This window comes from Oncorhynchus tshawytscha, linkage group LG30, assembly GCF_018296145.1.
Source record: "Oncorhynchus tshawytscha isolate Ot180627B linkage group LG30, Otsh_v2.0, whole genome shotgun sequence".
NCBI lineage: Eukaryota > Metazoa > Chordata > Actinopteri > Salmoniformes > Salmonidae > Oncorhynchus > Oncorhynchus tshawytscha.
Genome location: NC_056458.1, coordinates 21,899,674 through 21,916,111, shown reverse-complemented (window position 1 = coordinate 21,916,111; position 16,438 = coordinate 21,899,674). Strand labels below are relative to the sequence as shown.

The following is a 16,438-nucleotide window of genomic DNA, read 5'->3' as shown; positions in this document are numbered from 1 at the left end:
GGTCTAAATACTTGAATGCACTGTATATCCACTGAGTACAAAACATCTATCAATGACATACACTGACCAGGTGAATCCAGTTGAACGCTATGATGCCTTACTGATAATCCACTTCAGTCAGTGTAGATGAAGGGGAGGAGACCGGTTAGAGAATGTTTTTTAAGCCTTGTGACATGGAATGTGTATGTGTGCCATTCGGAGGGTGAATGGGCAATGTGAATATGTAAGTTCCCTTGAACGGGGTATGGTAGTAGGTGCCAGGCGCACCGGTTTGTGTCAAGAACAATGCTGGTTTTTTCACACTGAACAGTTTCCTGTGTGTATCAAGATTGGTCCACCACCCAATGGACATCCAGCCTACTTGACACAACTGTGGGAAGCATTGGAGTCAACATGGGCCAGCATCCCTGTGGAGTGCTTTCGACACCTTGTAGAGTCACCTTGTGTATTGTTTTGTATTACTTGACTGTTGAAACTAGAAACACTAATTTCGCTTCACTTGCAATAACGTCTAAAAATGTGTACGCAACCGATTTTTGTTTTGAGGTGTCTGTTGATTAGGACAGGGATGTATTGGCACAGAAAGAGGGGAGCTCTATATATCCTTTCATTCATCAATGAATGATAGAAACCTGTACAGCCCTTGGAGGATTTTTTTCAACCTTCGAGAATACTTGGCTTTTACATTTTTATACATTTGGTTTTTCCACCCTTTCCTCTCAGATAAGCTCCAAGCAGGATGTGGTGTTCCTCATCACCAAATATGGCTACATCCACCTGTATGACCTGGAGACTGGCACCTGCATCTACATGAACAGGATCAGCGGAGAGACCATCTTTGTTACGGCCCCTCACGAAGCCACTGCCGGCATCATTGGGGTCAACAGGAAAGGACAGGTACAGATACCACCTCTCCCACCCTCCTCTATTCCAAACCTACCTCCTTTATCCACACCTCTACCCCCAGTGGTCTGGAATAAAAATAAGTTGGATGGAAATATGGCCTGATTGAACAATTGACTTCACAATGTTTGAGTTTCGAGTTGAACAATGTAAAGAGAACCTTCACCTCATCCTCCAATAATGATTTTCCACCACCTCTACTGTGTATCATGTAATATATAGCCTAATACATTGAAATCCATTCAGCTAGTTGAAACCCTAGTGGTATTTCTGTTGATGTGCTCCACTGTAACCCAGCCCAGTGTGTTTCGTCCTCATTACTGTACCACTGCTGGGCTGATACTGCTCTGCATTCCATACATTATACAGCCTATAATCAAATCAATCAAATCAAATTTTATTTGTCACATACACATGGTTAGCAGATGTTAATGCGAGTGTAGCGAAATGCTTGTGCTTCTAGTTTCGACAATGCAGTAATAACCAACAAGTAATCTAACTAACAATTCCAAAACTGTCTTATACACAGTGTTAGGAGATAAAGAATATGTACATAAGGATATATGAATGAGTGATGGTACAGAGCAGCATAGGCAAGATACAGTAGATGGTATCGAGTACAGTATATACATATGAGATGAGTATGTAAACAAAGTGGCATAGTTAGTGGCTAGTGATACATGTATTACATAAGGATGCAGTCGATGATATAGAGTACAGTATATACGTATGCATATGAGATGAATAATGTAGGGTAAGTAACATTATATAAGGTAGCATTGTTTAAAGTGGCTAGTGATATATTTACATTTCCCATCAATTCCCATTATTAAAGTGGCTGGCGTTGAGTCAGTGTCAGTGTGTTGGCAGCAGCCACTCAATGTTAGTGGTGGCTGTTTAACAGTCTGATGGCCTTGAGATAGAAGCTGTTTTTCAGTCTCTCGGTCCCAGCTTTGATGCACCTGTACTGACCTCGCCTTCTGGATGATAGCGGGGTGAACAGGCAGTGGCTCGGGTGGTTGATGTCCTTGATGATCTTTATGGCCTTCCTGTAACATTGGGTGGTGTAGGTGTCCTGGAGGGCAGGTAGTTTGCCCCCGGTGATGCGTTGTGCAGACCTCACTACCCTCTGGAGAGCCTTACGGTTGTGGGCGGAGCAGTTGCCGTACCAGGCGGTGATACAGCCCGCCAGGATGCTCTCGATTGTGCATCTGTAGAAGTTTGAGTGCGCTTTTGGTGACAAGCCGAATTTCTTCAGCCTCCTGAGGTTGAAGAGGCGCTGCTGCGCCTTCTTCACGATGCTGTCTGTGTGAGTGGACCAATTCAGTTTGTCTGTGATGTGTATGCCGAGGAACTTAAAACTTGCTACCCTCTCCACTACTGTTCCATCGATGTGGATAGGGGGGTGTTCCCTCTGCTGTTTCCTGAAGTCCACAATCATCTCCTTAGTTTTGTTGACGTTGAGTGTGAGGTTATTTTCCTGACACCACACTCCGAGGGCCCTCACCACCTCCCTGTAGGCCGTCTCGTCATTGTTGGTAATCAAGCCTACCACTGTTGTGTCGTCCGCAAACTTGATGATTGAGTTGGAGGCGTGCGTGGCCACGCAGTCGTGGGTGAACAGGGAGTACAGGAGAGGGCTCAGAACGCACCCTTGTGGGGCCCCAGTGTTGAGGATCAGCGGGGTGGAGATGTTGTTGCCTACCCTCACCACCTGGGGGCGGCCCGTCAGGAAGTCCAGTACCCAGTTGCACAGGGCGGGGTCGAGACCCAGGGTCTCGAGCTTGGAGGGTACTATGGTGTTGAATGCCGAGCTGTAGTCGATGAACAGCATTCTCACATAGGTATTCCTCTTGTCCAGATGGGTTAGGGCAGTGTGGTTGAGATTGCATCGTCTGTGGACCTATTTGGGCGGTAAGCAAATTGGAGTGGGTCTAGCTACGGTGTCAGGTAGGGTGGAGGTGATATGGTCCTTGACTAGTCTCTCAAAGCACTTCATGATGACGGAAGTGAGTGCTACGGGGCGGTAGTCGTTTAGCTCAGTTACCTTAGCTTTCTTGGGAACAGGAACAATGGTGGCCCTCTTGAAGCATGTGGGAACAGCAGACTGGTATAGGGATTGATTGAATATGTCCGTAAACACACCGGCCAGCTGGTCAGCGCATGCTCTGAGGGCGCGGCTGGGGATGCCGTCTGGGCCTGCAGCCTTGCGAGGGTTAACACGTTTAAATGTCTTACTCACCTCGGCTGCAGTGAAGGAGAGTCTGCATGTTTTCGTTGCAGGCCGTGTCAGTGGCACTATTGTCCTCAAAGCGGGCAAAAAAGTTATTTAGTCTGCCTGGGAGCAAGACATCCTGGTCCGTGACTGGGCTGGATTTCTTCTTGTAGTCCGTGATTGACTGTAGACCCTGCCACATGTCTCTTGTGTCTGAGCCGTTGAATTGAGATTCTACTTTGTCTCTGTACTGACGCTTAGCTTGTTTGATAGCCTTGCGGAGGGAATAGCTGCACTGTTTGTATTCGGTCATGTTACCTGTAGTCTCTCTGGGGATGCCAGAAACATCCACCACCGTGAGCTGATTACCATGGAACGTGCCACCCACCACCACCGCATCTAAGACCCAAAAAGACAATCATCACCACATTCCACCCTCTTTCATATTTAATCATGTTTTAATGAGCAACACAGGGAAGTGGAGAAATGTTAGGTGGATGAGTGGCGTTGAGCGAACAGGATAAATAAACAATTCCCCCGGCCTGCCGTTGTCAGGGGACTCAATCTAAGCCAGGAGCTGTGTGTTCATTATAAATAATCCAAGGTGTCACTGGTGAACCAGCGAGAGAGCCCCCCCCCCCTCCAACACACACCCTCCACTGTGAAGGTATTACAGCAGGATAATGGGATCCATCTAGCTGATGAATAATGTTCCAGCCAGGCCACAGACCCCATGAATTATTGAGTGGAGGAGGGAAAGTTGATCTGAGAGAGACACAAACTGGAGCACACAGCACTAGACATTGACTGGGGGTTTCCATAGAGCAGTGAGCACAGACTGGCTGTGGTTTGTGTAGATAATGGCATAGAGACACGGGCAGGGTGTGGCTTCCAAACAGTACAGTGGTTGGGCTACAGCCTCCACTTGACTAGGGCTCAGGTGAATGAATGGCATTGGACATATTTAGGCCTAATCCTCTTCTTGTCAGTGGAATGTTTGATAAGTGAATGAATTTGCTTCCCTTTGGCTGCTGAAGATGTAGCCAAGCTAACTGGAGTTGTAATGGAGCAACATAGTAGTCTTGTGTAGTTTGATTGCTCATTAGTTGGAATGCCTGCTGGTTAAGCAGGTCCCTACAGTGCTTTTCTTCTCCATCGAGTCCCACACAGGGAGCTGTAGGGCTCATCTCCTCTTCTGTGTGTGTGTGTGTAGCGTGCGCCGTCTGTCCGTGTCCAAGATGCTGCGTCTGCAGCCTGACACTGGCTGACCTTGATGCAGGAATCCCTGCAAAAGGCTGCACAAAGCTGCCCTTCATAAATTGGAGAGATAAAATAGTAAAGTGAGGGAGAAAAAAAGCCACTACCCCTCTCAGCAGGACATGATGTTGAGTGGGAGGCACCAATCCTCTTACTGCTGACTGGCTGGGAGGAGAGGCTCTCTGTCAGCCAATCACAGCCCCTAGAGTCACCCCGCATCACATGACTCTGATGTCAGCTTTGTCGTCAGTCACAACTGTGTGTGTTTGATTCAAGGCCACTAACACCGATACTACGGCTCGTCTCATTGGCAGCTCAGTGTCTGAGGTCTATTTTTTTAGATGTGGTTGTCCTAATGATATAAAAAGGGTTTTCTTGGTTGAGGGCCAAGATGTGATGACTTCCACTCTGTCAGAACCAGTTGTGGATGATGTCAGAGCTCTCTGTAGTCTAAGGGTTTGACTCACAGCTCATCCCCTCCTGCCCCTAGGTCGCTTTCTCTGCAGCCTCTCCCTCCTCCCCTACACACACACTCTCTCTGTGGTAGAGAGGGCATATCTACACTAAGAGCTCCACTGTATTTTTTTTCTTTCCCTCATCCCACCCACCCTTTATTGGCCCACCCATATTATTTGGGGATGTGGTCTCTGACCTCTCCTCTCTGAGTGAAGGGGAGAAGGGGGTGCAGTCATGCCTGTTAACAGCTGTGGCTTGCTGGGCTTATCGCAGGGCCCCTCTCCTCTCCCCTAGTCCCCCCTATAGAGCCTCTCCCACCAGAGGCACACCATACACTGACACACTAATGATGTATTTATTACCATACCAGCCCCTACCCACAACCTGTCTCAATGCCTCCGCAACAAATTATAGTGTTTAGCCCAATATGCCCTGATTGCCCTCGACGTATTTCAATTCTGTTTTATCTCCATGCTCAAAGAAGTAAAACGGTGTGTGCTTCAATGTGCTTGCCGGAATATATATGCGACGCAGCGGAGTCTATGGTGCACTATGCAGTGTCCGTCATAGATGGTTGTCACTGAGTGCACTCGCGCTGTGACGCTGATGGCGTTTGACAGGCCCTGAATCTTCTGCCTGTTAGTGAGACTACTACAGACTGAGGCCATTTCAAAGTGGTCCATTCAGGGCTCTTGTTATATATTTGCCTCTCCCCTCTGATTGGTTGCTTGTCATTTAGAGTATTCTTTGAACAATGTGGCCAGCTGGTGCCTAACTGGGTTGGTGCAGGAGAAGTACAAAAAGTGAACAAATTAACGGTTAGCTAGCGCCATCTCTCCAGCAGACAGCAGACAACCCTCTCTCTCCCTCCCTCGTTCCCCTCCACACATGTCTGTGTCCTTTGTTTACTTGTGAAGTTGTAGCTTGGGTTGCCTCTGGCCTGCCATTCACTGTCCTGTCTGTCAGTTACCTGATCTGGAGTATATACTTTCATCTCAACATGTCTGTCAATGTGAACAGTGTGTAAGAACAGAGGCCATTGTAGCTAGATAGTAGATACAGCCCCCTGTCAACAAGTTAGAGCAGTAAACACTAGTGAGATGGTAGAGCGCAATGTTGTTGTTTTTAATTTCTCCAGTCATGTGACAGTAGTTCTTAAGTTGCAGTTTTAAGTAGTTCTCAAGCTTTTTTGTGACCCTATAAATACTTCAGATTTTTCCTTAATTCAACAAAGGCCACAATCCACTCTTAATCTGCAACCCACAAGTAGAGACTTGCTATGACCCACAGATCCAACCTACCATTTTAAAAATGATACTAAGCAGTACCTTTGACATCTGTGAAATGTCTCCTCAGGTTCCCCCTGTGCTGTGTCTAGGATAATGTCCAGAGACTCTTCTCTCTGTGCGTCTCTGTCTCCAGGTTCTGTCAGTGTGTGTGGAGGAGGAGAACATCATCCCTTACATCACCAATGTGCTGCAGAACCCAGACCTTGCCCTGCGCATGGCCGTCCGTAACAACCTGGCCGGGGCCGAGGAGCTGTTCGCGCGCAAGTTCAACAACCTGTTTGCCGGCGGAAACTACTCTGAAGCTGCCAAGGTGGCCGCCAACGCACCAAAGGTAACGAACACATCAACGGTACAAGGTCTCCCTCCAGGGGTGAGCTGATCACATCATTGTGCTGTAATTTAAGTCAAAGTAACTGTCTAGTTTTTCCTGATTACTATGAATATGACCCTTAATTAATTACATTATGAGTGAAATGGTTTTCCTTCCAATAAATATTAATACAAGTAAACAGCTGCTCAGCCAATGAGCCAGCGTGACGTCACATGAGGTAGTGGCAAGCCTTTTTGAAATGGTCTGTTTGAGATACAAGTTTGAAGTGGGTTTTTTAACTGTTTTATAAAAAATGCTTTAGCCACATGAGTATATTTTAAAAGTGAGATTTTCACTGGACAGTTTAAAGTTTTGATATCTACATCTTTACAACCAAAGTGCATTTCCTTCCGTTTGTTCTTGTCTTGTAATGTCAATACACTACAAAATTGAATAATGGGTCATTTGATCACTGGAGTCTATAGTGTAGATATGCAAATCAGACTGTTCTAATGAGCGTGTCCCCAGCATGTACAATATGTCGCTATGTGCAGTATGTTTTTTAGCAAAACCCTCTCCAAAACATATCAGCAGTATCTCTGTGTGTATAAACTGCAGCTGACCCCTCCACACGTCTTGTTGTTCTGTCTCTGCTCTCTTCTCCAGGGCATCCTGCGTACTCCAGACACCATCCGTAAGTTCCAGAGTGTGCCAGCCCAGCCGGGCCAGACCTCTCCCCTGCTGCAGTACTTTGGCATCCTGCTGGACCAGGGCCAGCTTAACAAGTTTGAGTCTCTGGAGCTGTGCAGGCCCGTCCTACAGCAGGGACGCAAGCAGCTGCTGGAGAAGTGGCTCAAAGAGGACAAGGTGTGACTGTGTGTCAGACAAAGGGGGGAGAGATGAGTATCTGACCTTCTATAGGAAGAGGTCTTTCCTAAGCTTTGTGTCTGTCCATGTTGATAACAACCCAGATGACTGGGAAGATAATCCTAAAATGAGCCAATCTGTTTGTTTTGCTGAGCATTTAAATCCTTTTTTTGCCCCTCCTTCAAAGCATGCTTGGCAATATTAGCATCTCCTTTGTCAGTCTCAATGTTTCCCCCCGGAGCTTTCTGCTTCACACTAATTGTGAATATTAAAATGTGTTAACCCAACACCTGATGGTAATTACGCACATTCCAAACATAACGTTTCAGCAGTGTTTTCTCATTAGGGTCGTTTACCTGTCGGGCACAGGAGGTTGGTGGCACCTTAATTGGGGAGAACGGGCTTGTGGTAATGGCTGGAGCAGAATATGTGGAATGATATTAAACATGGTTTGATGCCATTCCATTGACTCTGTTCCAGCCATTATGAGCCGTCCTCCCCTCAGGAGCCTCCACTGCTCTAGGGTTGTTGTGGTGAAACCTACTTTGTCCCTTATTAGCTGGAGTGTTCTGAGGAGCTGGGGGACCTGGTGAAGTCAGTGGACCCCACCCTGGCTCTCTCCGTCTACCTGAGGGCCAATGTACCCAACAAGGTCATCCAGTGCTTCGCTGAGACCGGACAGTTCCCCAAGATAGTCCTGTACGCCAAGAAGGTACGTTGTCACTCTGAGACAGTGCTTCGTTGCTGTTCTTGTTTCCTTTCCTTGGTTTGGTTTCCTCATGACACAGTTGAGGAAGTGGATGAGCTGTGTCTTAGTATCCAGAGGGGTGCTTTAGAAAGGTGCTGGGGCCAAATGGGGTTTGCAAGGAGGGGTTTTGCTTTTGTTAGCTAGATGCTTGATGTGTGAATGAAAAGTATGTCATGACAAAAAATTGTGGGGGTATGTAATATTACAAATATGCACGTTGAGGAGCGGGATGGTGTATTGGTGGTTGTAAATGGTGTATTGGTGGTTGTAACTGTTGCTCTTCCTGTGTCTAGGTGGGCTACACTCCAGACTGGATCTTCCTGCTGAGGAACGTGATGAGGATCAGTCCAGAACAGGGCCTGCAGTTCTCCCAGATGCTGGTCCAGGACGAGGAGCCTCTGGCTGACATCACACAGGTTGGTAGGAGGGATAGATGGAGGGGGAGGAGGAACAGGGGAGGGAGAGATGAGAGGTGGAGGAAGGTTTAGGATAGAGGGGATGAGGCCCCTCGACTAGAGCATGCTATCTCTCTCATCTATGTCATTTACGCTCTACTATTATGTTCCTCCTGTCTGGACTTGACAGGACTGTCTGCTCTGAACTCTCATTGCGCTGATCAGTTTGCCTGGTACAATGGAACCAATCGATTAGTCCCAATATTGCAAACACAAAGCTCAACCACACGTGTTTCTAAATACCGGGGTCACGTTAATACAGAGTTTCACGCAGAAAAATAAGATGAAACGCATAAGAGATCATGCTGTGTTTTGTAAAGCAGATCTAATCTGCCAGGTAATGTAATTTCTGCTTGATATCAGACAAATGTTTTGCTTCAGTTGCACTTTTCCACTCAGATGAGAATTGTCAATCAGCATACAGCGCTCTGACTCCGTAGCTTTTCGCCAGTACTTTTCCCAGTGTTTCTCCTGTAAAATGCTAGATTAATTTCAAGCAAAACATTAGGTAATGCAGCTGGCTACATTCTTCCTATGATAAACATTAGAAATGTGATGGCCATGCACTGTTTTTGCACAAAATGCATTGCTTTTTTCATTCTAAACTCATTAACTTGTGTGGCTGCTAGCCAAATAGCGTTGCACTTCTGTTGTCATCTGTAGTTGCACGTCCCTGATCACCCTATTGAAGCATAAAAACACTATTGACTTTCAATAGAAAACACAGGTGAAATGGTTTGAAACGTTTTGAGAAGGCAGATTGCTGAACTGTAATGCAACCCCTGAACACTGTGTAGTGGCTGTCTTATGTTGACCGTTGTTCCTTTCTCTCTGGCCACTGTCTGTTCAGATCGTGGATGTCTTTATGGAGTATAACCTGATCCAGCAGTGTACCTCCTTCCTATTGGACGCCCTGAAAAACAACAGGCCTTCTGAGGGGCCGCTGCAGACACGCCTTCTGGAGATGAATCTCATGCACGCCCCACAGGTTCTCTCTCTCTCACACACACACACACACACACACACACAGAGGGAGCGCTTACATTTTGAGAATATGCCAATTTTTAATATTTGTTTGCACTCAAAGCAAACGTGACTAAGTGACATTCACACGTTAACACTGTTCTATTCTTATCCTTCTCTGTAGGTTGCTGATGCCATCCTGGGCAACCAGATGTTCACCAACTACGACCGTGCCCACATAGCCCAGCTGTGTGAGAAGGCTGGTCTGCTGCAGAGAGCTTTAGAGCACTACACTGACTTGTACGACATCAAACGGGCCGTGGTGCACACACACCTTCTCAACCCAGAGGTAGTAACCCTACAAATTCTAGAGGCACCCCCCTCAAAGCCCTCTGACAGTAGTACTCAGGCCACTCCCCTCTCATATGTGCCAGCTTGTGTGTGAAAAAACAACCAGATTACATTAGTTTCAATTAAATTCTAAATCATTAATTTGATTTAGACTTTTAGGACCCTTGTATGTATTAATAAAAAAATCTGTATAAAAATAAATGTTTTTGATGAAGGATTGAATTTGGCCTTACCTGCTAAAAAAATGTATAAAAAGGAGGCATGTTTGAAAGTGTCCTATATCTGAAGCTCTGGAAATTATTATTTTTGTTACCCATATTTAACCCCTTTTTTGAGGGGCACTTAAGTATTTCCATATACGGTACTTCCATAAAATCTTTTAACTGGCCTACCTTCAGATGAGTCCCGTGTGGGTCGTAGAGCAGAACTGATTTAAAAGTGGGGTCATATTAGTTTGTAGGCCAAACCGTTCAGACCGTTCTGAACCCTGGCTAGATGAACATGACTGTCATGTATTTCCTCATGACATTATCTAGCTCTGCTGCTGCTTCTACCTCTGTGCCTCCTGTCTTTTTCTCCTGTCTTTTTCTCCTGTCTTTCTCTCCTGTCTTTCTCTCCTGTCTTTCTCTCCTGTCTTAATTCAAAGGGGCTTTGTTTTTGATTAGCCAGTAATCAGACATTACCAGTAAACATTAAATACACTAAAGTTTTAAAAGAATAACATGTTATATTATAAACCTTTTAAAATGTTATGTAACGATTACAAGGTTGACAACGTGCAAATAGTAGAAGGTGTGAAACGCAAAGGGAAAATACATTTTCTTTCTCCTTAGTGGCTGGTGAACTTCTTTGGCTCCCTCTCAGTGGAGGACTCTCTGGAGTGTCTGAGGGCCATGTTGTCTGCCAACATCCGTCAGAACCTGCAGATCTGTGTCCAGGTGGCTTCCAAGTACCACGAGCAGCTCTCCACCAACTCTCTAACGGAGCTCTTCGAGTCCTTCAAGAGTTTCGAGGGTGAGACACACAGCCACACTATTTCACACTTATGCTTCATAGATCACTCTCTCTTCCAGCAATCAGCTAAGTAGGCCTGAGGCAACAGTCTGTCCATAGGCTCTGTAGAATGTCCTGGAGTGGAGGGGTGGCCACTAGGACAGGCTGCTGGACCTCTTTAAGCCCAGGGTAGACTAGATAGGAGGTAGCCAATCATAATGGAGGTACAGCTCAATAAACTAGATGAGACCCTGTTTTCAATTGTCCAAATAACTTTACAAACAAACATGGAGCCTGAAGTGTGGTGTACATTTAATTAAACCAGGGGTGATGAGATGGCAACAGTAGCCATCCGCTCCGGTCTCTTGGGGTATAGTTGCCAGCCACCTTATTGTAATCACTGTTCTATATTCCAGCCAATGGCTCACAATTGAACTTGACTGGATGTCCTGACATGTCAGACTGGCATGGTGTCTGGTACTGTATTTCCTCTTGACTGACATTGTCTCCATGGTGATGCTTTGTCCCAGGTCTGTTCTACTTCCTGGGTTCCATTGTTAACTTCAGCCAGGACCTAGAGGTCCACTTCAAGTACATCCAGGCAGCCTGCAAGACGGGACAGATCAAAGAGGTGGAGAGGATCTGCAGAGAGAGCAACTGCTACGACCCCGAACGAGTCAAGAACTTCCTCAAGGTAAAAGATGGAGGGAGATTAAATGCAATGGACTAAACATACTCTTGTTTTTTTTTTTTTCTCCTATCTTTCTTTAGTTTAACTTTATTCTATTCTCTTTCATTCTCACACTATCGTCTGTCCTTAACCTATATTTTGAAATTGTATTGAATTTAAATGCCAAAATCTGAACTTCTGTCCATCCTATGAATACGTAGATGTGCCTGCTAACACTAGCATTCGTGAAAAGCTTTCATTTAGCCTTCATTGGTAAGAAGTTCCTGATGGCAGTTCTCTTGTGCTTTTCCCTGTTGTCTGTGGAATGGCAGGACATGTACCAGGTAAATCTATCCCCGAGTACAGGACTCCCTCCTTATTTTAGTTTCACTGCCACCCCTGACTTACTTCTAGAGATACAGGATTAAACCTGGGATTTGTATGACGAGTACAATGACACAACCCGTTAATGTACCCAAAAACCATTCATCCATGATGGGGTGCACCAAACTCTGTCCAAACAAGTCCAAAACCTGCAGTTTTACAGTTAGCTGAGCTACTAGCAACAGGGTGTTGTGAGTGTACTTCTGTTTTGGATTCGTAACTGTGCATATACAGTGGGGCGGCAGGTAGCCTGGTGGTTAGAGCTTTGGACTTGTAACCGAAGGTTGTAAGATCGAATCCCCGAGCTGACACGGTAAACATCTGTTGTTCTGCCCCCGAAGAAGGCAGTTAACCCACTGTTCCTAGGCCGTCATTGAAAATAAGAATTTGTTCTTGATGGACTTGCCTAGTTAAATAAAGGTAAAATAAAAATATATATATACCTAGCTGTTATCTGAGCTCTAGTCTGAGCTGTAGTCAAGTTAGGTTTTGGTGTTGCAGTTCTGTTATCCGTATGTAAGGTCTAGCCAGCACAAATGAACTCAAGTAAGCATGGCTATTGTGGTGCATTTATATTTGTTTTCCTATGTGAATGGATTCAGAAACTAAATTTAACGTCATCCAGATAACCTGGTATGCCCACATACTGTAACAGTCTTCCTGGCTGTGCAAGAGGAGTCAATGGGCCTCATCATATACTGAGTCCCAAATAGCATCTCATGCCCTGTATAGTGCATGGGCCCTGGTCAACAGTAGTGCACTCTGTAGGGAATAGGGTGACATTTGGGATGGAACCATATAGTTTCAACAACATGCTAAAGCTAGATGTCTTTTTGGTGGCAGACCCTTGGAGTGCTCTACACTACAGGGCTGTGAGGTACTCAATCCCAGTGTATTAATCCTGTAGGAGTGTTGATGGCAGTCAGCCAGTGATCATACACACAACACGCACAGGAAACACAACCGCAAAATACGCACTGTGTTGAGGGTCTACTGTTGTGGGCTCCAGTAGTGGGAGTGTGTGGCAGTACCTCAATAGTACCTGCAGAGGGAGACCTACGTCGGTGTACATGTGTGAGTGAGCTGTACTTGGCTTAGATCATTTTCTTGTTTCTTTCCTTTTTTGCCTCTTTCTCTGTCCACTCACTCCATACTAGTAAACAATGTTTTCAATACCTAACCATCTTCTAATCTCTCAAAACGTGACTCTTTCCATTTGTCGTCGTAGTTGAAGCATTTATTTTTTATTTTTTCCTCGATTGTGACATTTTTCAAATCACATGAGCAGGATCATTTTAAACTGGAAAATGAAATCCCAATTTCATATTCAGTGATTCGAATATTTATTTTGTCATTGTACATTAGTGGTTGTATGAGCCCAACAAGATTACAGTCAAACCTCTAGCTTTTTTTTTAACTTACTTGCTTAATTTTGAGCTACTTTCTTAAACGTCTACACATTCAGGTAGTAACAACAAAAAACACTCAACTTTAACACTTGCCATTACGATCCGTGGTTAAACCCAACCCTTACATGTCAGGTTTGGCTGTGGTCATTGGTGGGCTCGGATCAGATGTTCCGTCTCATAACGATGTCGTGCTAACCTTGGCCCCTGCTCTGTGATTGGACAGGAGGCCAAGCTGACCGACCAGCTCCCACTCATCATTGTGTGTGACCGCTTCGACTTTGTCCATGACCTGGTTCTCTACCTGTACCGTAACAACCTGCAGAAATACATTGAGATCTATGTGCAGAAAGTAAGTGAATGTGGTCACACACTTTTGCTCAAACACACACACTGTCAAGCATCCTAGTTGTCAAAATGTAGAAACTTTTAAGCTATTATCACTAAGTTTCATGTTCACCTAAACTAGTGCAGACTCAAGATAATTGCCCCACAGTGAAAATGCAGTGTCCAAGAATATTGACGTGTGTGTTAGGTGAACCCCAGCCGTCTACCAGTGGTGATTGGAGGGCTTCTGGACGTGGACTGTTCTGAGGACGTCATTAAGAGTCTGATCCTGGTGGTCAGAGGACAGTTCTCCACTGATGAACTGGTGGCTGAGGTGGAGAAGAGGAACCGGTACAACGCAACCCTTTTTCATCAGATGGCAGAAAGAAACTACTAGTTAGAAGGGTTAATTGTAGCTGTTATAGCATCCCAACCTATTTAAACACTGTGGTATCATGAAATAAAGTACTACTTACTTAGTCTTTTTTTGTACTACCTGTGATATCAGCATCCGTAGTTGTCAGCAGGCTCATCTCCCTCTCCTCAGACTGAAGCTTCTCCTCCCCTGGCTGGAGGCCCGTATCCATGAGGGCTGTGAGGAGCCTGCTACCCACAATGCCCTGGCCAAGATCTACATCGACAGCAACAACAACCCCGAGCGCTTCCTGCGTGAGAACCCCTACTACGACAGCCGCGTGGTGGGCAAGTACTGCGAGAAGAGGGACCCCCACCTGGCCTGCGTTGCCTACGAGAGAGGACAGTGTGACCAGGAACTCATCAACGTCAGTAGCTTCTCCCTTCCTCTTCTTATAGGAAGTAGTTTCATATAGGTTAGAATGTAGGTCTAACTAAAAACATATGAGTGTACATTTTAATTCTCTGCATTGCTATGCATTAATATTAACTGACATTCTTTGTTTACAACAGCAATACTGGGAATAGCCTACATATGAAAGTACTGTTTCAGAATGTGAGGTGAGAGCCTAGTGGACGAACAGTGTGTGCGCTCTGTTTCCTGTCAGGTGTGCAATGAGAACTCCCTGTTCAAGAGTCTGTCTCGCTACTTGGTCCGTCGCAGAGACCCGGACCTGTGGGCCAGCGTGCTGCTGGAGAGCAACCCCTTCAGAAGACCACTCATTGACCAGGTAGGTAGTCCCCATACACACCAGTCTGGACCAGCTCTGAACCAGTATTGGGATCAATTCTATTCTCGATTCAGTCAATCTTCAATAAAGGTTTTTCAATTTAAGAACAAACTCGATGAGCTACTGGAGAGGATCGTACTGTATAACTCAGCCTTCAGTGAACCTTCTGAATTGACCCAAACATCTACTCATGACCATATCGAAATCTATTTTCCCCTCCCTGTCAGGTGGTGCAGACAGCCCTGTCTGAGACCCAGGACCCAGAGGAGGTGTCAGTCACAGTAAAGGCCTTCATGACTGCAGACTTGCCCAACGAACTCATTGAGCTGTTGGAGAAGATCGTACTGGATAACTCTGTCTTCAGTGAACACAGGTAACAGAGCTACTAGAGCTCTGATACCTGTGCTCACTGTAGGCTGGGCTGTCCATTGTGTGTTTTCTCTCTAGTTCACTTCCGCCATCTTTTTTATACTTTTCCAAATCAATCAAATCAAACTTCATTGAAAATGCATTTAAAATCGCAACACACTCTACAGTCACTTGACACATACAATTGCTCAACTTTACAGCTTGATTTCCGGGATGATGTGATTATTTGGTGATATAAGTGTTGATTCTGGGGGTTGTTTATTTATTCAGAAATCTGCAGAACCTGCTGATCCTGACGGCCATCAAGGCAGACCGGACCCGTGTGATGGAGTACATCAACCGCCTGGACAACTATGACGCCCCAGACATTGCCAACATTGCCATCAGCAACGAGCTCTTCGAGGAGGCCTTTGCTATCTTCAAGAAGTTTGACGTCAACACCTCTGCCGTGCAGGTGAGATGAACCCTGACCCACCCCCCAACACCATGTGGTATTCATATCACCCTAACACCATTTCAATCTCTTGAATATGGAGGTCTCAATGCCAGCAGACTTGTAGAGCTTCCATTCTCCTTACCTTCAACATGATTGATAGTCTGACTTCCTGTCATGGTATAATGTTGTCTCTTCTCCCCAGGTTCTCATTGAGCACATTGGGAACCTGGATCGAGCCTATGAGTTTGCCGAGCGCTGCAACGAGCCAGCTGTGTGGAGCCAGCTGGCCAAGGCTCAGCTGCAGAAGGGCCTGGTCAAGGAGGCTATCGACTCCTACATCAAGGCTGACGACCCCTCTGCCTACATGGAGGTGGTACAGGCCGCCGACCAGAGTGGTAAAGATGGTGGGGCCGGCTTTAGCTGGGATAGGGGGTGTCAGGATGGGCTGATGGGCATTATAATGTGTAAAATCTCCCAATGTCAGCGAATACATATCCACAGTGTGGGATTTGTCCAGCTGTTTTTGGTGACTTTCTGTAATCATCAGCGGCTCACTGACTGACCTCAGGATTTAAAGTAGTGTAACCTCCCAGTTTTTCTGGTGTGTGTGTGTCAGGTAACTGGGAGGACCTGGTGAAGTTCCTTCAGATGGCCCGTAAGAAGGCCCGGGAGTCCTATGTGGAGACAGAGCTCATCTTCGCCCTGGCCAAGACCAACCGCCTGGCTGAGCTGGAGGAGTTCATCAATGGACCCAACAATGCCCACATCCAACAGGTATTGTTACTGTAGTCCAGACTGATGTATTAAACAGTACAGGTTATTGTATTCCAAGTCAATGAGAAATAAACAGTGATGTTCTGTCCTAGTTCACCAGGAACTGATTTTCTATGTTGT

The 16,438-nt window shown here is 45.9% G+C and overlaps 1 protein-coding gene across 7 annotated transcripts in view; it reads left to right on the top strand.

The window, feature by feature from the left end:
* LOC112246891 (clathrin heavy chain 1) overlaps window positions 1-16,438 on the top strand; it is a 51,352-nt gene that overhangs the window by 23,078 nt on the left and 11,836 nt on the right. For all 7 annotated transcript variants that reach the window (XM_024415489.2, XM_024415486.2, XM_024415483.2 and 4 more), the window contains 17 exons: window positions 724-897; window positions 6,254-6,451; window positions 7,097-7,297; window positions 7,857-8,009; window positions 8,339-8,461; window positions 9,351-9,488; window positions 9,648-9,812; window positions 10,648-10,828; window positions 11,338-11,501; window positions 13,494-13,619; window positions 13,803-13,945; window positions 14,142-14,376; window positions 14,617-14,739; window positions 14,967-15,112; window positions 15,379-15,562; window positions 15,747-15,939; window positions 16,161-16,318. In XM_024415489.2, the coding sequence (XP_024271257.1) occupies window positions 724-897; window positions 6,254-6,451; window positions 7,097-7,297; window positions 7,857-8,009; window positions 8,339-8,461; window positions 9,351-9,488; window positions 9,648-9,812; window positions 10,648-10,828; window positions 11,338-11,501; window positions 13,494-13,619; window positions 13,803-13,945; window positions 14,142-14,376; window positions 14,617-14,739; window positions 14,967-15,112; window positions 15,379-15,562; window positions 15,747-15,939; window positions 16,161-16,318 (2,805 nt within the window). The remainder of the gene's footprint in view (window positions 1-723; window positions 898-6,253; window positions 6,452-7,096; window positions 7,298-7,856; window positions 8,010-8,338; window positions 8,462-9,350; window positions 9,489-9,647; window positions 9,813-10,647; window positions 10,829-11,337; window positions 11,502-13,493; window positions 13,620-13,802; window positions 13,946-14,141; window positions 14,377-14,616; window positions 14,740-14,966; window positions 15,113-15,378; window positions 15,563-15,746; window positions 15,940-16,160; window positions 16,319-16,438) is intronic.